This window comes from Papaver somniferum, chromosome 9 (assembly GCF_003573695.1).
Source record: "Papaver somniferum cultivar HN1 chromosome 9, ASM357369v1, whole genome shotgun sequence".
In the NCBI taxonomy this organism is placed as follows: Eukaryota; Viridiplantae; Streptophyta; class Magnoliopsida; order Ranunculales; family Papaveraceae; genus Papaver; species Papaver somniferum.
The window spans coordinates 125,990,974-126,015,945 of NC_039366.1; the positions used below are offsets into that span (position 1 = coordinate 125,990,974).

The 24,972-nt window shown below is 38.3% G+C and overlaps 1 protein-coding gene across 1 annotated transcript; it reads left to right on the plus strand.

Annotated features, from left to right (window-relative positions):
- The first annotated feature begins 21,626 nt into the window (after positions 1–21,626).
- On the plus strand, positions 21,627–24,359 carry LOC113309795 (laccase-4-like). Its single transcript, XM_026558307.1, has 6 exons — positions 21,627–21,845; positions 22,105–22,256; positions 22,339–22,583; positions 22,689–22,829; positions 22,916–23,839; positions 23,951–24,359. The coding sequence occupies exons 1-6, from the start codon at positions 21,750–21,752 to the stop codon at positions 24,079–24,081; spliced, it is 1,689 nt and encodes a 562-aa protein (XP_026414092.1). The 5' UTR covers positions 21,627–21,749; the 3' UTR covers positions 24,082–24,359.
- The last annotated feature ends 613 nt before the right edge of the window (positions 24,360–24,972 follow it).

A 24,972-nucleotide genomic window follows, 5' to 3' on the forward strand; every position in this document is an offset into this window, starting at 1 on the left:
CCTGAACCTGAACCACAGCTAGATGTAGTTGTCTTAAACAGGAAACTAGACAAGGGTGCGCTTTATTTGTTAATTTTCTTGGCATGTTGCAGATTCCTTTTACTTGTGAAAGCTCTATTTGGTTTTGATGACCCACGGATATTTCTGCTATTACTTTATGATACGAGGTGATTAATCCTTTCTTATGTCTGGCTGAAGACGTTAAACTTAGCACTTCTTGGGAGGTAACCCAATCTCATGCAACACGGTAATATCTTTCCTTATCTCTTTTGCTTCAAATGATAACAATTTCTCCTTGTTCATGCTTTTAATTTTATCTTTAGAACATTGAGGACAATGTTAGATTTAAGTTTGGGGGTATGGGAGAAACTTTTTAGTTGCAATATGAATAAATAAACTCCAGAGCTAGGAATTTGTGCATATTTAGGATGGAACTAACTAATCTAAGTGGATGGAAGCATTTTGATTGTAGGAGTTGAGGAACCAATCTGATTAGATGGCAACATCTAGAAGAGTCTATTCATAAAAGCACAGAGCTCAGGTGTTAGAAATAACATGATAGTTTCACCATGTCTCGTTGAGTCCTTTTCACTTCTATTTTTATTTTATTTTGTTTTTAAACTATGTTTCTAGAAGTGATTAGGTGGGGCCCACGATTCAAGTTGTTACCAATGCTAGGGTGAATTAGAGTGATTGAGTTACAAAGATAAAGAAAAAAAGACCAGACCAATTAGACCAAACAGATCAAAAAAAAAAGATGAATGAAATGAAAAAGCTGAAGAAAAAAAAAAATTCAGTGAATAAAGTCGACCACTGGTTCCCTTGTATATGCCAGTTGTGTTGAACTAGAATTAGGATTATCGATCACTGGTTCCCTTGTATATGCCAGTTGTGTTGATATTAGTCAGACTAAGTATCTCAATCCATTAGGATAGGTTCATTTTGGCGGAGGCCTTCAGACAGACATGGGAAACGCCGTTCACTTAGTAAACATCAAAACCATCTATGTTTTTCTATTTCCATCTTCTAGATCTATCCATGTGATTAGTTTTGACTCCGGATATTGATGTCCATAGTGCGACTATCTGAGTAGAGCTCTGTCACTTTATATGAATTTTAGTATGCTTGAGTGCAAATTCGTGTACAACAATTGGAATTTCGCATCAGGGTACTTCTTCCTGTAGTCAATAAGTATGCCAACCAAGGAGATTATTTAGTGCCTTCCAAGGTTCTGCGTGGATAGCTAAGGTATGGAGTAAAGGTTTTGTGGGTATACCTCTTGTAAGCCCTCCGGAGACAACACTCCGCCACTAGGGACACTTAGGGGTTTAAAGGCTTATTGCATACGCTAAATGCAATCGACGATGCCTGCATCAGTGAGTTAGGATTTTATTTTTTATTTTAGATTTGCTCGAGGACTAGCAAATAATAAGTTTGGGGGTATTTGATAGACACATTTTTGTGTCTAATTTATCTCGATTCTATATATTGATAGTGCTCATTTTTGTACTTATTATGGTGTTTTATGTGTGTGTAGGTATTTTTGGCCAATAAACATTTTTGGATAAATCTGCTCGAAAAGTTGCGCGGGGCACCCCCGGAGGAAACTTGCTATTCAGACCCCTCAAATGGATAAGGGGTAACCAATTACTAAGGGGCATCCATTTCCAGGCAGCTGCTAAAGGGAGACCAGCACGGGATAGGGGGAGGTCATCCTCATCATTTGAATTCTGGTTTTGGCGGGAAACAAAACCAGCGAGCCTGCAGTTTAAGAAATCAAAATTTTGAGAAGTTTTAGGGAGATTCAACCTCGGATTTTTGTTGGGCTGGACGTGATATAACTAAACAGGCCTGGTATGGGTGATTTAATCGATCAAATTGGGCTAATTAATCCGGAAGAAGAAAACAGAGGTTGACTTGTTAAAGGAAACTGTATGGAATTATTTTAGGAATTTCAGGGAGACTAAAGGCGTGATATTGTTTCCTAAGGTGATATTCTATCTAAGGAAGAGTTTCGGATGATTTGGAAGTCTTAGAAACGCGTAAGGAAGTCGGCAGAGAAGATTATTGTCTTGGCTTGCACGAAAAGAAAAAGAGGAATTTAATCGCTATTTTTAGGTTTCTGAGGAGTATAAAAGGTGTGTTCGAGTCCCAGGGAAGGGGACGAAGTCATTGGAGCAGTCGCAGAGGAGTTTGTAACACCACAGAGCTGAATTGATCAAGTTGCAGGAAAACCCAAGTTTCTGCTGGTGCTGCTGCTGCTGAAGAACAAACGTTGCCATTAAGAACATCGTCTCAAATTTGTAACGCTGCTAAAGTAACTTCTTTGTAACAGTCAGTCCTTTGTTTTGCAACATCAATACACCGTTGCAAACAATCAGTGTTATAGTTTTTCATATTTTAATCAACTTTTGAACCATAAACAAATATTTTGAGCAAGTGATTAATATGAGGAGCTAAACCCCATTGCCGAGGCGATAGAGGAAGCTATTTTTCCAACAAGAAGTGGTATATCCTATTTATTTATTTATTTGCAATTATTTTATGATTATTTGCCTTGGTTGCAATTTGATGAATTTAGGGAGTTTCCATGAGTTCAGGGAAGCAAAAAATATTAAAATAATAAAAACAAGGCCGTGTGGAACCGTGGGAGGCATGGCCGGCCGGCTTGGGCCCGATCCCACGAGTTTCCCTAATTTTTGTGTATTTTTTTATGTATTTTTGATGAATTGAGGGAATTTTTCCTAATTTGAGAGAAATACCATGAAATCAAGGAATTTGTTGAATTCAAGGAAAACTAATAATAAGATAATAAAACTAAGGGGCGTGTGGGACCGGCTAGGGCATGACCGGCCGGCCAAGACCCGGTCCCACAAGTTTTCATAATTTATTTTATTTTATTATTATTTGATGATTTGTGCAAAAATACCATGAAATCAAGGAGTTTTTTCATGAAAGAGAAATAATAATAATAATAAAATAATAAGGAACCGTGGAGTGTGGGGCCGGTTAGGACCAAGGCATGTCCGGTTGGCCAATGGTCACGCCCCACACTCCTTTCCTTAATTTTATATTATTTTTTATGGATTTATGGAAGTACCATGAAACCGAGGAGTTTCCTCGAGACGAAGGAGATTTGATAAAATGAGAGAATTTTCATCAAATCATGGAAAATAATAAAAATGCATTAAAAATATAAAACTGGCGTGGGATTGACCACGACAAGGTTGGTTGGTCGTGTGTCCGTGCTCCTAGCACCCTGGTCAATATTTTTAATTATTTATTATTTTCTTCTCTATTTTGCATAGGTTCATCGTTTCGTTGTATTTTTGAAATACTCGTTCGTGATGTGGCTGTTAGTGTATCGTCGTTGAATACACCTTCACCATTTGAATCAGGTCTTACTTAGAGGTAGCTCAGACGCCCGGTTGTTGATTATTTATTACTAACTGTGGAATTCAGTGGAGAATAATTCACAAAAATGAGTAATAAGATGTTTATTATTAATTCATAGGATCAGCTGAGGATTCGACTAAGAATTCAGAATAATAAAGTGAGCATTACCATTCCATGGGATCGTAGATTTGACCATAGAATCAGAGTAATTAAGATTTATCTATTACCATTTATGAGACCAGTTGTGGATTCGATCATGAAATCGGAGTAATGAGATAATATAGTTATTGTTATTCTATGAGATCAAGCCGTGGATTCGATCATAGAATCAAAACAATTGTTATTTCCATTCCATGGGACCAGTCGTGGATTCGACCATGGAATAAGAGCAATCGTAATTAGGAATAATTAACTTTGGCTCTATACTAGCAGAGCAAGCTGTCTAGGAGCATTAATTATCCCGATATGATCTTGTCGGTAAGTCATATCCTTTATATTGTCATGGTAAACTCTTTGTTTGTTCCTGAAGACGTTATCGCTCTATACTAGCAGAGAAAGCTGTCTAGGAGCCGTCCATATCGTGATACTATATAGAAATAATCACTGAAAGTGTTCAGTATTCATGAGATATGTCGTTGTCCAGTCGTGAGACAACATATCTACATGTACTCTGAGAGAAAGTACTCTCCGTTGAGAATTCGATGAGAGAGCCGTGTCTCGATAGTCACGTCTGATTGCTGGATCAGAGCTTCGTATGAGTTTACGATTTTAGCCCTTGTCGAAAATCCACCATCTACGTTAAGTCCCCTGCTTACTGAGGAAAGCTGTGTTCCTCAGTCAACATTAAATGGTGATTTTCCGGCCATAAATAATAATACCAGTAATTGAACTTAGTCGTAAGTTGAGACGTTACCGGATTTAGAGAGCATGAGCAAACCACGACTTGATGAAGTCTTCAATGTCATGATTGGAGCGTCGTTTGATGAGCATAAATTGATGTTGAACCGCTGGTTTGGACGACGAGTCCGTGGTCGGTTAGGATTCGCGGGCCGGGCCCAATAAGGAAATCCTTGTTTATGAATAGACGCTCGTTCGTTCGTTAGTTTAAGGAACAAACAAAATAGACCTGAGTCTAATGATATAAAATTCGTCTATGAGCTTTCACGAAAACCGGAATTTTATATTTTAAATATGTGAGATTTCACAAAGTGGAATAAACTCTCGTTTCAAAGGTGGATGCTCGTACGAGAGAAAAGTTTTTCTGAAAAGACGTGCGTCTGTTAATAAAAATTTTGTCTATGAGCTTTCATGAAATTTTTTATTTTCGATATGTGAGCGTTCACAATTTTTGAAAATATACTCTCGCTTCAAAGACAGATACTCGCGCAAAGGAGAAAAAGTATGTAGATATATTTTTTAAATTTACATGGGTTTCACGTTAAATATTTACATATTTTGTAAAATCATGTTTTGATTTTGAACAACTGTTGAAAGTAGACAATTATACATGGTGAAATAATGTCTGTGAGTTTTCACAACTGTAGAATGGACGTCTGTCCAATTTTCGAAAAACCAGTGGATGTTCACTCAGTAAAAACTTTACGTGGGTTGTCCACCGTTTCATGAAAATCAATTTATGATTTTTGAGAAATTGCTGGAAGCAAGCAATTGTATACATGATGAAATAATGTATGTATGAGTTTGGCGATATTATAGTGTATGCTCACATGTAGAAAACCAGCGAATGTTCATATAAAAGGTTATGTGAATTATTCATAGTTTCATGAAAAGTCAGGTGCTGGTTTTAAATAATGAATTTTGCTCATCTTGGCAAGTTTGAAGAGGCGAGCAAGTTTTTCGAGGGTTTTACGTTATTATCACTAAGTTCGTGAAACGTAAATAGGTAAGAGTGGAGGATTACCATTTTTGTAGACGCTGTTGTGAGCACCTTTAATCCATGATTCATTATTCTGTCGAATCCTGCACTTTGTATGAACGATGTGCTCTGAGTGGTGAGAGATCCTTCATACTGAGTTGTATTCCTGGTTATTCCGTTAGCTTTACCATAGGATGATCGTGTAGTGAGATCCCGGATCAATGTAGAATCCATGGAAATGGAGGAAAATCTACGGGAGCGGAGAGCCCAGAAGTAAGGCCTATAGGTTGTTAGCAAATGACGTGCAGCCCCCAGCCGCTCCTTGTGTCATGACTTTACCCGTGTAATTAGGATCATGAGATCAAGGTTTGTTACTTCTTTTCAGACTTTTGCTCCATCGATTGACGGTCTTCAACTTGTTCCCGGGTAAGCAATTCATGAATCCAGCACTGATGAAGAAGTCGATGTAAGTGCCCTTTTTTGTGCACGTCATCGTGGCATCTCCTTGAATGACATAATAATAATTGTTGTTGACGAACCCAGGAAGAAATCATGGTATATAAGCATTATGTTGATGAAGCGTGCTCTTCTTTGGGATATGAGAATATGGAGAGTTCCCAAAATCCCGAACCGAATGAAGATAATGGAGTTGCCAATGGAGATTCCAACATTGCCGAACCCTCAAATGGTTTAGAGACTCCCCTAGTAAGTATATATCCTGTGACCTCTTAATAGAAGTATGAAATTTCTGATTTGTGAGTGAATGAATGAAAACCCATGTGAATACACGAGTAATTTTTCCGAAATACGTCACCAGGAAATTTCAGACTTCAGCCTTTAGTAAAAACGCTGTAGAATCTTCGTTTGGGGTCGTATTTTCGACATATGCATATGTATCCTAAACCCAGGAAATTTCCAAGCTTTAGCGAAGAAGATTTTTGAGTTTAGATCTTATTTAAGATCCGAAATCTACGAAACAGTAAACTTCCAAGAAACCTTCAGAAAATTTACAGCTGGCATGGGGTCCAATATTTTGGCCACAACTCTTCGCTCGTTTCTCCAATTGTTGTAAATCTTGGATATATTGTAGAGGACATCCATACTAAGAAAACGGTATATGACCCATACCTATATTCTGCACCAATTGCTTCTAGCTCGTCTGTTTGTACAGGACAGCATAAAATTATTTCAGACGGGCTTGTTGTAAAACAATCATGTTGCGTCTTTAGACCATTCTCTTGTATCTTGAACGGTTGGTGAAGTATTGATGCCATTGATTCAATTGAGATCAGGACTCCTTGATTGGCACATGACCATGGTGCTTGATTACCACCTTGTTTTTTTCAGTCGTAAAAACATTACTTTTGAAACCCTGGTCATGGGACCATAACTGAGGTTGCTCTCAAGAGGGGATGATGTAATAACCATGGTTTCATGTCCCGGTGGTAGAATTCCTTTTATGATGAATGATTAGCAATGGAGAGCCCGACACCACGAGTGTTGGGCTGTGAAATTGATCGTCATGATCGGTGGACCGACAGTCCCCAGTATATTGTTGAATCTCCCTCTTTCGTTTTCCCTTCTTCTGTCAAGAACTAGATAGAGGACCCGGTTAGAAAAATCGATGTAAAGACCTAGGTGGTCGAAGTTGGAGGTACCTTGATGAAGGACTTAGCGAAAAGACCTGGTGGACACCGATCGACTGTGGAAGTTATGAATCCCGTCCACGAATCTCTGGTTGCGCGTTGTATGCTCTAGAAGCTGTAGAAACCTCATACGACGTCGGAATTCGATTCTTGACCCCAACTTTTGAAGATAAGAGATTGAGTTATGACATGAGAAAAGAATCACTCAATTTGGAGTTGTAGAAGTCAGCCAACGAGGCATGCACATTTGTAATTTGTAATCCCGTACATATTTTTCAGATCTCGTAGACCTGACAGTAAATGCCATATCTTTTAGCTCGTATGTCCGATTGATGCGCACTTTTGGTATGTTGTAGAAGATACATATACGAACATCTTTTGTTGAGGAAGTATTGTCATATTACTCACTTATTGGTACGTTTTTGTAAACCCATGGGCTGAAGTATGTTGTATTTTATCTGTAGAACATCTTGTAGAAGACTTTGGCTTGTGACCGTCCACCATGCAAGATTTCGGAAGATGCTCATGCTAACGTGTTTTCACATCTAGATACCTTGATATGAATCATTAGTGCTTGGAGAAGCCCGCTTCATGTGTAACACTTCAGAGAACAGTTAGTTGATGAAGCCATGTCATGAGGATGTTTCTCCCGTTGTTGATGCTGAGATCACAATTGAGTTTTCTCCATATATTCTTATTGATGTTGAGACCATGGAAGGATTTCCACCAGATATCCTTACTGATGTCGATGCTATGGTTAGAGCTGCTCCAGAGATCTAAAAAGGCTGGAACCATGATTATTCGTTGCTCCTCCATTCAGTGAGCATTTATATTGACGAACTAGTTAGTGAGTTGAGAATCCGTTATACTGTGAGTTCAGCCTGAGTGCTCTTGAAAGCCTGACTGTATCGTGAAACGGCTTTGTAAGTGAATCCACATTGTTGTGGAAGATAGCAGCATAAATTTCCATTCTGGATCGATGAAGGGAAGAAGTTCCTCAGTCATGCAGGGTTTTGTGATGTAGAGAAGTCCCCGTTGATGAAGTTTCACGGAATCACCTCGGGTTGTCCAGTGTATGTTGAAGGAGTTAATGCCATCCATGTATGAATGATGTTGCATCTGCTTTAGAAGTATTATCATGGGATAATGAAGACTTATCAATTGTAGTTTAGTAATACTTTGATCGTGCTGGTGTTGAATCAGTGTAGAGATATTTGTGTTGAAGCCAGAGGCGCCATTATCGAAGGTGTACTCTTTGATTGGGAGTACAATTTGAAGGCTTCTTAGATGCTTGATTGTTGAAGCATCATATCCCTTAAGCATCAAATGTCGTAGCTTTGATCATCTCGGCCCTGAGTATCTTCTGTTGATGCAGCATTCTTCTCGTTGCGGTAGTAAGATTCAACTTGTGCAGCCATCAGAGTTTTCTGATTTTGTGGCACACATGGACGCTCCTGCAAAGCTATGGAGAAACCCCAAAGTATTCTTTGCCATGCTTGGACATCATCTCGGTAATGAATGTTCGGTGCTCGATTTGGAGAGGCTACCATTCACAACGTCTTGCAGAGTTTCTAGCAGAATTGAGTCCCCATGCTAGGATAGCATGTGAAGAAATAAATGACGTAGACACGGGAGGAATGAGACTTGCCTGAGTGTGGAACCTCTTGATGAATGTCTATGCATCTTTTGCAGGTTCTTGCTTCAATCTCGTCAAAGTTCGAAATTCCTCCAAGTGCTCTGATGATGGTATGTCCGTAAAATCTTCTGGATCAGAAATTTCTTCGTTGGAGAGATGTGTAACCAGAGGCGCTTTGTAGGTACCCATCTTTTCAGCATGGATCGTTCTTCTGAAGGACATGTCATGTCCTGGATCTTCCTGGTTATGTGAAACATGGTTTCTGCCCAGTTTGGATTTATGTTCATTTTGAGAGTGATGTAGCCAGAAGTATTTCCGAGCGCTCCTTCAAGGTCTCTGAGACGGGCATGAGCGGCTTCTTGTCGAGTGATGCCTGCGGATCTGATGGTTTTCAGTGGAATGTTGATGGTGAGCATCGATCAACGTTCTTGCAAATTCGTTTCTTCTGAGATTGACTGTGGTAAGCAGTCCCCGGTCGTGCATCTCCTTGTCTGTGAATGAAGGTTTCAAGGAGTTTTCCAGGATGGAAAGACGTCTGACACAATATGATTCGGTGTTGTGAACATGTCTTTTCTTTGTGCCTTTGATGAATAGAGCAATTCACAGATATGCTCGATCAACGATTGAACTGCTTCTTCGACTGGTTGTTCGGAGAGTGTAAAGGTTCCAATTGAGAGAGGATTCTTGTGTACTCCTTTAGTCCCCAGTTGAAGCCATGGTGGATCCACCTTATATGTTGCAGTTACTTGTTGGATGATTGATGAGTCTATGAAGACGGAGGTACCTGGGATTCTCCATTTTTCCTTCAGTTGGCCCTCTATGATGAACAATATATTGCATCATCTTAAACCCAGAATTCCAGTAACTCGATCACTTCTTCAGTTGGAAGATGGCAGTTTGAGTCCCCGATCATTTCCCTGTTCTTTGATGTCGGGTCGAGGTTTGTGCATTTCAAGGTTGGTTATCTTTTGCGCCTTTAGAGGAGTCTGGGATGTTGGAGAAGCGATCTGATGCCGTGTCTAGGAATTCCTTTCACTTCTTTCAGCAACAATGTTTTTCGAAGGCTGGAGATTGCACTGATTGCTGACTAGGCGTCGGCTGATTCGAGGTTCTTTGATCTTGTAGACTTTGGTTTTCAGGAAAGCAGGTGCAGTAGTCGCGGATCGTTTGGCTGCTTCATAAAACTCTGAGAAAGCATGTAACCGGAGGTTTTACAGTAAGGATCTGTAGACCGGGATCATTATGTTGATGCACAAGTCTACTAGTTGCTGCGATGTGACGTTGGGTCGTGGCAGTCCAAGGTTTGAACTCTGAACCTTGTCACATAATCATCAAGAAGTTCGTTGCTCCTATAAAACATCCTTCCTATATCAGAGAGAGTGACTTGCTCTGACACGAGAAGTATTTTCTGTAGAAACCATTAATCATCTCTCATAAATCGGTGATACTTCCTAGTGCGATGTTGTTGTACCAGGTGTATCCTCTGTCTGTCAGAGACTTTGAGAATTCCTTCAGACGGACGACATGGTTGGGCTCGTGTTCGCCCAATAATTCTAGAAATCGAGAAATATGTTTTTGAGTATTGGCAGCAGGATATGGAGGTTGGCGAAGATGGACAGATGATGTCTTGTCTTTTCCTCGATCCTCAAAAGAGTGCTCCAGGTCTTCACGAGTGATGAAACTTGCAGGTTCCATCGCTGGAGAGTCATTTGCAGCATTGCAAAATTCTTCATCATGTACAACATGTATGGGAGAGATTTCAGGATCAGCAGTTGAAGATGTTTCTTTAACTTTTCCTTTCTCGCGCTGAGGCTGAGTTCGTTCAGACGCAAGCTTGTCTGTGAGATTTTTGAGATACATACACAACTCTTTCTGTGCTGCAGCCACGTCAGTCTGAACCTTCATGAGATCAACAATGGTAGGCTGATTTTCTTTGGTTTCTTCGGGAGATCAACCGAAGAGTAGATTGTTGATGGCGCCAGTGTCGTCGCTTGCAGGGTGATCACTGGAGCACCAGTGCTCAGAGGAGTAGTAGTAGCAGGTTGCATCGGAGAAGTGGTGTTAGCGGTACCACTAGAGATTGCGATATTAGTATCGAGTTTTAAACCCGGATTGGCAGACCTAAGACCGTCCATCCTTGTGAGAATTGAGATTGCAACCGAGAGAATGATCTTCCACTGTGGTCGCCAATATGTAGATGGGGAAAAACGATTTGCTGGTTTTTAAGGAATTGAGGATACGACCGTACGAAGGAGACTCCTCGAACCGAGCGAAATGTTAAACCTCACACAGATGCACCGCTGCAAAGGGGATGCTTTAGATTCAAGAGATCAATCTGTAGTACTCCGGCCTAAATCAAGACAATGACCGTTCCAGAGTAAATTCGGTCACAAGAGAGGATGGATTGATCTGTAGGAGGGAAGCTGGGAAATGTGTGGAATCAATGGTAATCAAAGATTGTGGATGTGTGAGTTCTGAATATGATAAACTCTGAATGATTGAAATTGCTCAATTGATGAGTTGATGATCTCGTGTTGTCGATGAGACGTGAGATTGATGATACTGTTGATGCCGATTCAATCATGATTCAAAGACTTATTTATATTGCTAGAATTGTAGACACCATGATTCCATGAAGTGTGACAGTTGATGGAATCAAGGAGTGGGGAAGTGGAGATCGTGTTTGAAACCAGTTGCTCAACGTGTGGAGACTTGGTCGATTTTCCACCCACTACCTCGTGAATTCCTTCAACTGATTGCACGACTTGCTCACATTCCATCGTGTGTTTGAACACACGTGTCGTAGACCGCCAGACCAAAACCCTAAGTGATATCCCCCCAAGTGACACGGTTGACGTCTCGTGGTTTGTTAGTCAATTGATGACTTAGTGGTTTGATGGGACGATGAGTCCATGTAGTTGCTGAGTGTCGAACATGATGTTCTGAAACTCATGAATTGAACATGCCATGAGACAGAGGTATAATTCTTACGATGAAGTGAGAAAGTGTTGATCATTCGATGGATCGTTGAATATTGATTGTTGAACCAATATTCCTTGGTTTGAGCAAATATTTATCATCTGAGAAAGTGTTTCTCATGTGATGAATTGTTGAATATTTGATCGTCTGAGCATGTGTTGCTCATCTGATAAATTATTGGCAGCGTACCAAAAATATTAATTAGAATACTGGTCGTTGAACCGAGCATAACTAATAAAATTAATGACCATGAGGTCGTCGTAAAATTATTAAGGTTGGAATCTAGAATGATGATCTTTGGACTCATAAACCCTAATTTGATCAACTGATGATCAACTGATGGTTAATTGAATAATTAACCATGGAATGAAGGAGGGACCGGCTACATGGGACCGTGGATCAACCATGTAGTGCCCATATGCTCACGTGAGCAAATACCAAGACCTATTGAAGGATTGGTGAAGAGATGATCAAATGCTGGTTTAATCATTTATTCAAAAATGCTCGTCTGAGCCTTAGGCGAGAAAACCTAATTAATTATGACGAGGCGAGGGACCGACCATGGAGTCATGAAACCGGCCCTGGGTTTATCTTCATCTAATGACGAGTTTTATTCCGTCTTTTGATAAATCAAGGTGAACATGAACCAATCGATAACCCGGACTTATACTCCTGAAGAACAGCCTAGAATTATCAATCACCTCACAATAATCTTAATCGACTAGCGAAACAAGATGTTGCGGAATCACAAACGATGAGACGAAGATGTTTGTGACTACTTTTCTATCTTGCCTATGGAGAAATTAATCTCGAGTCAATTTTAAAATTGTACTCAAATACGATAGAAACAACAAGATCAGATCACGCAACTACAGAGAAAATAGTTGGGTCTGGCTTCACAATCCCAATGAAGTCTTTAAGTCGTTAACCTACAGGGTCTCGATAGAAACCTAAGGTTAAAGGAGAATCGACTCTAGCTTACAACTAGTATCACACAGGAGGTGTGGGGATTAGGTTTCCTAGTTGTTAGAGTTCTCCTTTATATTGTCTTCAAATCAGGGTTTGCAATCTAAGTTACCTTGGTAACAAAGCATTCAATATTCACCGTTAGATGAAAACCTGATTAGATTCAAGCTAATATCTTTCAATCGTTAGATCGAACTTAGCATGTTATACACACATGAAATGTAATTTCATTTAGGTTTGAGTAACCGTACCTAAACTTGTACAAGTCGTTGGTTCAACGGTAGTTAACGATAGGTTAGCCATATGAGCACTTTCATATCAACCTTATTCTTCTTTACCACAACTAGTTCAAATGACTCAAATGAACTAGTTAGAGAGTTATTCAATTGCTTATATCTCATAGAAGTATATAAGACACAATCGAAACAAAAATAATTTTGATTCACTCGAATCGATTCATGAACATTATAGCCACGGTTTGCAAAGATTGCATTCCTTAAAATATAAATGTCTTAGTTCACGAATTAAACTGTTTTTAGAAAATAACCTACTTAAGTACGCATACTGGTACGCGAACTTAAGTACCCGGATTAAGTTTGTTTTCAGCTCACAAACTCCAGTAGAAATTCACGGGATGAACTTCCGGCAGTACACGGACTTTAGTTCCGGTTATCCTGAGCAGCAAAGTACACATACTTTGGTTCAAGGATATTGGACTTACACACATATGAGTTGTCTCACAATGTTTATATCCAACAATGGTTATGTATTATAAACTCTCATTTCAATGATTGAAACATTCTTAGAGGACGTTATATAGTTGTTGTTCACAAACTATTTTTCATCAAAGCGATTTTCAAGAAATTGAAACTAATATGTTTATAATCATAATCTATATAGTCTACACAATACATGTGTATAATCATAGTATATATAGCAATACGACTTTTGTCTCAAGATAGGAGATAAAGTAGACTTTTGAGTGATAGATAAGTTCAAGACCCCACATACCTTTTTGTCGATGAAGTTCCACCAGTTCCTTGAGTAGCTCTTCGTCTTTGCATGATGAACACCGTGGAGTATAGAGATCAACTACACTTTCTATCCTAGTCCGAGACTTAACTATTAGTAGACTAGAAATCAAGACGTATAGTTTTGGCAACTAAACTTGACAAACAAGCTTGAGATAGCAACGCTTGCGAGTTCGACCGAGCAGTGCTCTAACAGTAAAAATACTATGTTTTTGTATAATGACTAATGAGTAGAGTATATTTACCACATTCTATAAAAGCTCTAACGAGTATTCTCATAAGTTGTTATTAGTACGAATTTTCAACAACAAATTGTTGAATAAAGACATGGAGAACATTGGAAGAACTTGAAGTATGAACGTTGGTAGTACTTCCTAAGTTACATAACTCCAATGCGAAGGCTGATAATTTGATAGAAAAAACTTCTCATCTTGATCATGAATTGAAATCAGAACTTGAGGAATCTAATGCCAAGTATAAGGATACTGCAGATAACCATAAAAGATCCAGGATATTTCAGGAGGGAGAGCTAGCCATGATTCATCTTCGCAAAGAAATTTTTCCAGTGGGAACTTGTAACAAGACTAAGATGAAGAAGTACAAACCTTTGTTTTAACAAATATTAGTGACAATGCTTATATGGTTGATCTACCTAATGATTGGAATATTTCCAACGTGTTTAATGTCCAAGAGATTTTCACTTTCCATGGTGATACTGAACTCTTTCTTGTCACTGCTAACTCAAAGTCGAGTTATTTTCAAGAAGGGGGAGCTGATGCAGGACATCCCTTATTTATTATAGACGTAGCATAGAAGCTACTCGTCTTTCCTCTGTTTCCTAGTTTTAGTACTTCTCTTTATAGTTTTACTATATGTTTAGGAATTCTATTTTGGTTAAACTATTTATTTAGTTTTTTAGACAGTTGCTCAGAGACTATATAAAAAGGTATTTTCTTTAAGACTGGACACGTTGCTATCAACATCAAAGATATTGAATTATTACCCTTAACTACCTTTTTACGTATTATCTTTCTTCCTCGTATCTTAAACTCTCTTTATTTGTCTCTGTAATCTCCGAATTGCTTCTTCTATAGTTCTACATTATACCATGTCTCAGCTTCACTTTTATACTAAAATGAGATCTCTGCAATTCGCTCATGATGGTGGCATGTGTAAAGAGTAGGAAAGATGGAAGATGCAATTAAAAGAGGGTAGATATGCATTTAAAAATGTAATTAAGTTCGAACAGTTAGATCTGAAGAAGAGTGTTTTGAAAACATAACTCCATCACATATGTAGGGAGTCTTCCCAATTATGTAAAAGAAAACTAATAATGGAGTGAAGGGTTATGAGCTCGCAAAGAGCAATACTCAACACTTCGCCGAGCTATCTCCTGGGAAAATCAATCTTGTAAAGATGTGAACAATTGAATTCATTACTTGTAATCTCACTGTAAAATGGAAGTTGAGAAAGAAAGATTGGAAAATATGTGAAAGAAAATGAAATGGACATTTTTGATTATGTATTACACTCCTCTTGTTCGTGAGAAGATTTGTCCTTAAACTTGTAATTTCCATTTAAACATAATGAAATCATCTCAAAGATATAGGTTTTAACTCCGAACCACATAAATCGCGTGTCTGTAAATTTTGCTTTATTTCTGTTTTTACGTCGTGTTCTTGGATGAAACTTAAACGGGAATCTTCATCTATTGTATTTTGGTAGTGACTGCGAGTCTTCTTGCAGTTACAAGTGTTGTTCCATAATATGCACACAAACTTAATATATGTGTAAATGTTTGTTGTACACAGTGGCGGAGCAAAGATACTTTGGTCGGGAGGATAAACATGTACGGTGGAAAAGCAACCGCAATTGAGAAAAAAAATGTAGTCGAAGGCCGCTAAAAATTTTCTGGCATTTTTAGGGGCGACCCAAAAGGAATTAGGGGCGACAATAAAAGACAAAAAAGGTCACCCAAACGTAATTCTAAGCTACCCCTTATCTCTGATTTTTCGAAATGGCCAATATGCCCTTATATAATCAGGAGCCTACACCATAATCGATAGGTTAAATTGAAACTGTACCTACCGATTATAGTGTAGATACTTCGGCTAATAATCCCTTTTATAATTGGTAGGTTATCCAGCATATATGACTACCGATTATAAGTTCCCCCAAAATGAGTTTTTTTCTAAAATCCTTCATGTATTGAATTTTGAAACCTGCTATAATCGTAAGGGAATACAACTAAACAACCTACCGATTATAAGGAGACACAGATCGAACCCTTTCCATATTCCATATGTTTTGAGTGTACACAACCAGACATAACCACTTGGTTCGTGTTTTGGATGCAACATTAATCGGGAGTTAAATATATTACAAAACCTACCGATTATAAGTTGCCCCAAAATGAGTTTTTTCTAAAATTCTTCATGTATTGAATTTTGAAACCTGCTATAATCGAAAGGGAATACAACTTAACAACCTACCGATTATAAGTAGCCACAGATCGAACCCTTGCCATATTCCATAGGTTTTGAGTGTACACAACCAGCGATAACCGCTTGGTTCGTGTTTTGGATGCAGCGTTAATCGGGAGTTAAATATATTACAAAACCTACCGATTATAAGTTTCCCAAAAATGAGTTTTTTCTAAAATCCTTCATGTATTGAATTTTGAAACCTGCTATAATCGGAAGGGAATACAACTTAACAACCTACCGATTATAAGGAGCCACAGATCGAACCCTTGCCATAATCCATAGGTTTTGAGTGTACACAGCCATCCATAACCACTTGGTTCGTGTTTTGGATGCAGCGTTAATCGGGAGTTAAATATATTACAAAACCTACCGATTATAAGTTGCCCCAAATTCAAATTTTGAAAGCTACCATAATCAGTAGATATGCTAAATACAATACCTACCGGTTATTGGTTTCTCCACATTCAACTTTCGTCAAATTAGCCGTTGGAGTTTTTGGGAAAAACAAAAAGAGTCGTTGGACCCTAAACCTATATAAAGAAACTCATATCTATCACCCCAATTGCACCAAACTCTTTCCTCTCTTAAGTTTTAATTTTCATAACAAAAAACATGGATATTGCTTTTGCCAAAGAAGAAGATTGTGCTATTTATAGAGCGTGGGTTGTGGTAACTGCTCATGATCGTGTTCACAAGCTCCACAAATCGGAATCCGAAGAGAAGATATGGAACCGTATCTTAATGGTATTTGAGGCCTTAGATGGTAATCGAATTCGAAGATCATCCAATGACATTAAGATGAGAAAGAATGCGCTCGATAAGGAGATTGACAAACTTGAAGATGAGGAACGGTTTGTTAGGAACGCTTTTCCTTGGTGGACGTATGAAAAACGAGTAAGTATCTCTGTAACTCCAATTCACATTAACAAAAGTTAGTACTAACTTGGTACTCATTCGTAATTTCAGAGAAATCTTGCGTCTCTCCACAAACGCCGATATTCACCCGGTCATGTTCCAACATTGAGTTCTCCGCAACATCAGCCAACCATGAATTTGCAATAATGGTCTTGAGCCTTTCACATTCATCCTTAAAAGGCCAATCCAGCATTTTAGTTGGTGCGTCGGTCGGTTTGAGCAACCGAACCGCATCGGAATGATACTATTAAACACATGACAAGTTACAAAAAAAATTAAAATAACCTAAAGTATTACGAAGAAAAACATAATAGGTAAATAAAATGGATACGATCATTACCTCGGTTTCATATATTTCTTTGGCCCAGGAGTCTTTGTATCCAAATAACAATTGTCCTCCATCCTCTGGCATCCCAAGGATTACACCTTATGGAATATCCTTCACCTTCAGTTCATTTGGGACAAGGTGTTGCGCTTTCTTTCGAGGAGGATTTTTATTTTCGGCTTCTCCTTCTTCTTGCGCACCACTAGGTTGTCCTACTTCTGGTACTCTATCTTCGGGTGCTTCTAGTTGAATTTCTGCTTGTGATTGTGGAGCACTTGGTTGAACACCTTCTTGAACTGGTTGTGATTGAGAGGCACATGGTTGAACACCTTCTTGAACTGGTTCTGATTGAGGGGAACTTGGTTGAACACCTTCTTGACTTGCTTGTTGAGTTCCATATTGAGCACTGGAAGCAGCTTTAGCAGTCCTAGCTCTCCTTGCACTAGCTGTCAAGTTTTGACGCCTTTGCTTCCTTGCACTATCTGAGACAATTGCATCTTCGACAACAATCGGGAGTTCAAAAAAATTACTAACCTACCGAATATGGGTAATAACCGAAAACCCTAAAAAAATAATCATGGATTCGACGAATTGAAGCAATATAAGCAAATTAATGGTAGAATCTTACCTAATAGGCGCCATTTCAAGTTGCTGGAGAGTTTGGCTTTGAGTATCGCCTACATCAGGGGCCGCATCTTCTTCGCGTTCTTCGGGTTCGTGAGTTAAAACCTCTTTATTACGGGCATGCAATCCAATGTTTGGATCCTTACCACGACAAGCGTTTTTGGTTTTAACTTTATGGGGTTCCTTTTCTTTCATCTTTATAGAGAATAATCGACGATGATTCGATTCGACGATTAACGATGTATAGCGAGGAGAGGGGGAGAGTTTTCCTCTCTGCAATCGGAAGGAAAGAGGAGAAGAGGAGTTGAAGTTGAAGTTAAAGTTGAAAAGAAATGAAATGAATTCAGGTTGACTTTGGTTTTATCTGTCAAATGGTTAATAATCGGTAGGCATTACCACATCATAAGCTACCGATTGTTGAGTATCCCAAAATCGTTAGGGTTTGTTACTTATATACCTACCGATTATAGGAAGCCCCAAATCGAACCACTGCCAAATTCCATAGGTTTCGAGGGTACAGAGCCGAGCATAACCATTTGGTTCGTGTTTTGGATATGGTCATAATCAGAAGGTATATGGATTACATAAACTTTCGATTATAGGTTGCCCCAAAATAAGTTTTCTTCTAAAATCCTTCATTTAATGAATTTGAAATCTACCATAATTGGGAGGTATTGTTACTCGTAGTTTTCCGATTATGGGAAGCCCAAATCGTTAGCTTAGACAAGTTTTAATTCGTCCGATTATATATGAGCCTCAAATTTCACCATTGCAAAAATCTAAAGATTTCTGATCTCTATACTTTAACAATCGGTAGTCTCTTGAGGATCTTGTTACTCCCGATTGTTATAGAAGCCAGATACGAGTTTGGCACATAAACGAACTTAATCGGTAGTATAGTCTAGTTAATAACCTTCCGATTAGGTATTTACAATCGGGTACAGTATAGCTTCCGATTATGTAAGGGAATTAACGTATTCTCCGCGTTTTTGGACATCCCTTAACGTAGTGTATAGGTTGGGAATAAAAAAGTCGCCCTTAATTCCTTTTGGGTCGCCCCTAAGAATGCCAGGAAAATTTTTAGCCAATGAAATTTCTAAACTCTTAGTATTTGACCATCATCGTTAATGCCATAGTATAGAAAAACTTGGACTCTAATGGACAAAAAACGAGAAAAAGCAGATAAATGGATGGCTCATGTCCAAATTCTAAGAGTGGAGGGGGACAATTGTGACAAAAGTAGAAAACCTCATGCACAAAATTGTCATTTTAGGGAATTTGACGAGGGCAACTGTCTTCCGTAATCCTGTTATGGCTCCACCACTGGGTGTACATGCAGTTACAAGTCTAAACTTTGAAACCTCCAAGTCTGAAGGGCCCATTGAAACCAAATTAGCTACATGCTTCAAAATTTAAACACATGTACCTCAAAAAGAGAAAAAAAATTGATGGAGAAATTATTGAAAGATTTTTCTTTCTTTTTTTTATACGTTTTTTTTGTGTGCGTCTAGAAAATCAATTCGAGAAGGAGGGAAATGTACAAGTGAAGGGATATGTTCTGGTAGGGTTGTGAAACTTTCTGAGGATAAGCCCATGAGATGACTACTAGTACTATCTGGGTTGTTGTTAGTTGTTTACCGAACCTAGAATATCTTAACTTTCAAAACAACAAAATTGAACCCCCTCTCTAGATCAATCTATCTATCTAGATCTCATATCTCGATCTCAATCTACCTAATGAATGAAACATCAGAACAATATTTCACCTATAGCCAAGTTATGTTTTGTTGTTTCCATTATCCACCGTACATTCACTTATTCCAAACTTTAACTACGACAAAGTATCTCTGTTTACTCGCAATAGTGGTCACTTAGCTGCTTTGAGGTTTTTGCCAGATTGAACTGATTCACAAAAAATAGTAACTAAAATTTCTTAGTTTGTTGACAAGCTTTCCTTTTTAAGGTCCAGTCAGCAAAATCCAACTAAAACAACATTCTACGATATGATACCTCTTAAAAAAATTGCTATCCAAAACCTAATACTAATATACCCTCAAACTCTTTTTTTTTTTTCCTTTTTGACGGGAAAATGAAATACATTTTAGTATATAAGATTTACAATTTCGTTTCCATCAAATACATTAGAGCATCTCCAAGAGAAGGTGCAAAAAATCCTATGTGAATTTTTAATTTAGTCCTTTTATTTATGGGGTCTACACATAAAGTAAATATATGACCTCATATCTAAAATACCATTTCCAACTATGAGAATTTCAACCCTTAAAATTAAAAGGAAATTAGTTAAAAACATGACGTGGAGGTGCAACCGGAGGTGTAGATAACACTTTCTTGAACACCTTCATATTTAATAATTGGTCCCTCCTAACTTGTAGGACCCTACTGTTGGAGATGAATTTATGCCAAACGGGGGTCTAAAAACCTATGTGTCACTAAAAATAAATAAATCTACCCTCCGTTGGAGATGTTCTTAGAGATAATGCTAGATTGCTTAATTTTTTGTTGTAATTTCGTAGATATATGTTGAAGGCTCTTTAAAATTAGTGACGTATATGCTTTAAAATTATTACCCAGCAAACTCGACATCTAGAAAAACCACCAAAAATATTGAATTTGGGTGCAAATTTTATTTGATATGTGGGAGTTCAAATTTATCAGTATATGCTAACATGTGAAGCACATATACTTTAAAATTAGTGACGTATCAGTGTCCGACGCCGTATCAGATAGTTGGGGATACATGTTGGATACCCCATTTAAAATATCCTTTTTTATAAATTACGAAAAGGGTAGGGATATTATAGGATACCTCTCGCATACTCTAATAGGAGATACTTCCTTTGATCCATTAGACGGTGTGGGAGAGACTTGAAATTGCAAATCTTTCGCTTGATGAGCCAAAACTAGAAACGAGGGTGTGCGAGATGTTAAATAACTTTTGTTTATTCTTCTTTAATATTCCAGATAGTATTTTTGGATTTTCTCATTTTATGTGATTTTTTTTAACCGAAATGAATTATTATTAAATTAAATGTTTCTAATAAATACACGTATCCCTACATATCCCGTATCTCCATTTTTTTAAAAAATTGACGAATCCTCGTATCGGTATCCGCATATTCGTATCCCTGTATCAATATCCGTGCTTCACAAATACCAACACAATCTACTTACAATTCCAGTTAGTCACTAGCCGCCGGATAAAGACACTTGTAGTGGCTTCTTTATCTCTGTAAACGTTTGAGTCAACTAGACTCATTTTGATCAATTTTAACAGTTGATTGCCGGATCAAAAAACCTCTCAAAAATTATTATTCCCTCCGTCTCTAAAAAATAGGCAGGTTTGTGTGTAAATTTACACACAAAGTTGCCTATTATTTTGAAACGGAGGTAGTATATTTGAATAGCTATTATGTCTTATGTCTTGTAGACAACAATATACACACCATACATTAGCTAGCTCTAGTCAATTACCTCAAATGCATTGTAAGTGAGTTGGAGAAAATACAAATATAATAACTTTATGTATACTGCAAGAAAAAACTTAGGTCAAATTTCTTGTCTCCATAAAATATTTAGCTTGGTAATATAGTATCAAAACAAATAAAATGATTAAAATGAAAGCCTTGCATATGAAGCTGCCATGCATTCACCTACCTAAGTAAAACGACATTGCATCTATATGTTTACTTCCCACCTCTCTTTATAAGGATGCGCTGCTCAGTCACTCATTCATTCATTCACAACACAAAATCTAACATACTATTAGATCCACTCCCCAAATTTAGAAATCACTATTAAATAGTCTCTCATCATAATCCCAAACGTATTTAGGGTCACAGAGAGAAAAAATGGAGTACTCATCATGGGTTAAAGTTATGCTCTTTATGGCTTTCTTTTCCTTGCCTGCTTTAGTTGAGTGCAGGGTTCGTCATTACAAGTTCGACGTAAGTATTCTTGTTTCCTTTCCATTATCATCCTGGTTCAGTTTTGATGTTTCGCAATGAACTAGTCGTTCTTCATTTTGTGTCGCCTCTGCAACCATCATTAAGAATCCATTATGTAACGCAAAATCATCGAAGCCAGTAAAACAGAAACGCAGATACTTTTCTAGTAGAATAATACAATTGCTAGGCCAGATCAAAAAAAAATTACTTCTGAGTTTCAAAAAAATAATACTGTATAACATTTTGTTTTGGTGCGCAGGTGGGGCTGAAAAATACAACAAGACTATGTTCAACAAAGCCCATAGTGACAGTAAATGGGAAATTCCCAGGGCCAACTCTGTATGCAAGGGAAGATGATACTGTCCTCGTGAAAGTAGTCAACCATGTTCATTACAATCTTTCCATTCACTGGTAAATACAAAGAGCAAATCTTGTCACTAAGGATTAATATATTTTACCACGTGCTGAATGTTTTCTTATGGACGATTCACAGGCACGGAATCAGACAATTGCGAACAGGTTGGGCTGATGGGCCTGCTTACATTACACAATGTCCAATTCAGCCCAAACAAAGTTATTTGTACAACTTCACACTCACAGGACAAAGGGGTACTCTTTGGTATCATGCACATATTCTTTGGTTGAGGGCAACTGTTCATGGTGCTATTGTTATCTTGCCCAAACGGGGTGTCCCTTATCCATTTCCCGCCCCTCATAAAGAAGCAGTAATTGTGCTAGGTACAACTTTTATGTCAGAGTTCAATTTTTTCGAAGTAAAATCTAATTTTGACAAAATGTTCCAGATGAAATACTAATGAAATCTTGTTGTTGGAAATTTTGCAGCTGAATGGTGGAAGTCTGATACTGAGGCAGTAATCAATGAGGCTCTGAAGTCTGGTTTGGCACCAAATGTTTCGGACTCGCACGTAATCAATGGTCACCCTGGACCTCTCTCTACATGCGCCTCAAAGGCCTCTTCACAGGGTAAACTTCAGTTCCTAGTATCGCGAATGTCTATGTGGTTACTGGAGATTTAATGATGAGCTAACGTATTCTGTATGCATTTGCAGGTGGATATAATCTACAAGTAGAAAAGGGTAAAACGTACATGTTACGTATTATCAACGCTGCACTTAATGAAGAACTATTTTTCAAAGTCGCCAGGCATCAACTTACAGTCGTAGAGGTTGACGCTTGCTATACTAAACCATTCAAAACCAATACTATTCTCATTGCACCAGGCCAAACCACAAATGTGCTCATAACAGCTGATCAAAGTTCTGGCAAATACTTAGTTGCAGCTTCACCATTCATGGATGCACCAATTGCTGTCGATAACTCAACCGCCACGGCAACTTTACATTACGCTGGTACCCTATCAACGTCACTCACAACCTTAACTAAACCCCCACCTCAAAATGCCACACCAGTTGCTTCAAGCTTCACTGACTCATTAAAAAGCTTAAACTCCGCAAAATATCCAGCTAAGGTTCCACTGAAAATCGATCATTCGCTTTTTTTCACCGTGGGTCTTGGCTTAAACGCTTGCAAGACTTGTTCTAGTGGAAATCAAGTTGTCGCAGCTATAAACAATGTCACTTTTGTCATGCCAAAAACAGCTCTTCTTGAAGCTCATGTTTTCAAGAAGAGTGGAGTTTTTACTGATGATTTCCCGGGTAATCCTCCCACAAGCTTCAATTATACGGGAAATTTGACGACCGCGAATTTGGCTACTACTACCGGAACAAGGCTTTACAGGCTTGCTTATAACTCTACCGTGCAACTAGTTTTACAAGACACCGGGTTCATATCTACTGAAAATCACCCTATTCATCTTCATGGATTCAACTTCTACGCAATTGGAAGAGGGTTGGGCAATTATAACTCTAAATCCGATCCCCAAAATTTTAATCTTGTTGATCCAGTCGAGAGAAACACAATCGGAGTTCCTTCAGGAGGTTGGGTCGCTTTTAGATTCAGAGCTGATAATCCAGGTAGAAGTTTTTACAAAAATGGCCAAGATTTTAAGACACAAACTGCCCTGAACCCTGAATCCGAAAGTTTTCATTTTTGGTTGTGTTAACATCAGTTGGCTTGCTTTGCAGGTGTTTGGTTCATGCATTGCCATCTTGAAATACACACAACATGGGGACTAAAGATGGCGTTCATAGTTGACAACGGTAAAGGCCCAAATCAGTCAATTTTACCGCCTCCTAGTGATCTTCCAAAGTGCTAAATTTCATGCCATCCATAAGAGTACGGCAAATATACAGTGGCTTGCGAGAAAAACCTCCATACCAAATCAGAAGGGCTGAAAAAGGGAGAGACATAATGAAGGAACGAAGGAAACGGCATAAGATGGAGAGAGATTTTTTTTTTCATTGTGTATAGCAACAAATCCCATTTTTATCTTTATTTGTACTGATTTCATATGGCATATACATACGTTTGTACTGTGAATAATCACATATGTTTGAGAAATAAATATCATCAAACCTTCAAGTAAATTTGTTACACCAACAACAAACCAGTTACAGCTTTCTTTACTAATTTCTAAATGTCATTAATTATTATGCAACTAGTGGGTGACCAGTATGGGGGTGGCAGGAGAGCTGCCACCATCAATATTTGGAACGTAGCACCACCACCTAGCTCTCTCTCCATTCTTTTCTTTTAATTATGCCACTAGTGACTCCATTAGACAACGATTGCCAAGATAGCTAATATGAACAAGACTCATGATTTCTAGAAGTCGAAAACTCAAAAGTTAGTTTGGTGTCAAATTTCAAAACCATTTCTAAAAATAAGAAAACTATTTAACGCTTTGTGAATCAAAATAATTTTGCTTTTAACTTCTGTTTCTGATTTTGACTTCTGGAAAAACAGAAGTCGGAAACAAATTTGTATTCAGACACCCTATATACACGGCGAATGCGTCCACCCATAGTCTTCTATGTGCAGTTGTGAAGGAAAACAAATAAAGTAATGTTGCTTGAAAGACTGGAAATAATAATTCAACACTGCTAGTCACTATTGAAGAGGTTTTATTGCTAAAGATGGTAAAATTTCCAGGTTATATCAGAGGTCCTAACCACCTAATCGGGAAGGAGGTTTGATTGGTTGGAGT

Excerpts from the sequence above, each read along its gene's own strand:
- LOC113309795 (XM_026558307.1), top strand. The coding sequence starts at position 21,750 with ATGGAGTACTCATCATGGGTTAAAGTTATGCTCTTTATGGCTTTCTTT. Across the intron at positions 22,830-22,915 it reads CTCAAAGGCCTCTTCACAGG|GTGGATATAATCTACAAGTA; the intron begins GTAAACTTCAGT and ends ATGCATTTGCAG. Across the intron at positions 23,840-23,950 it reads ATTCAGAGCTGATAATCCAG|GTGTTTGGTTCATGCATTGC; the intron begins GTAGAAGTTTTT and ends CTTGCTTTGCAG.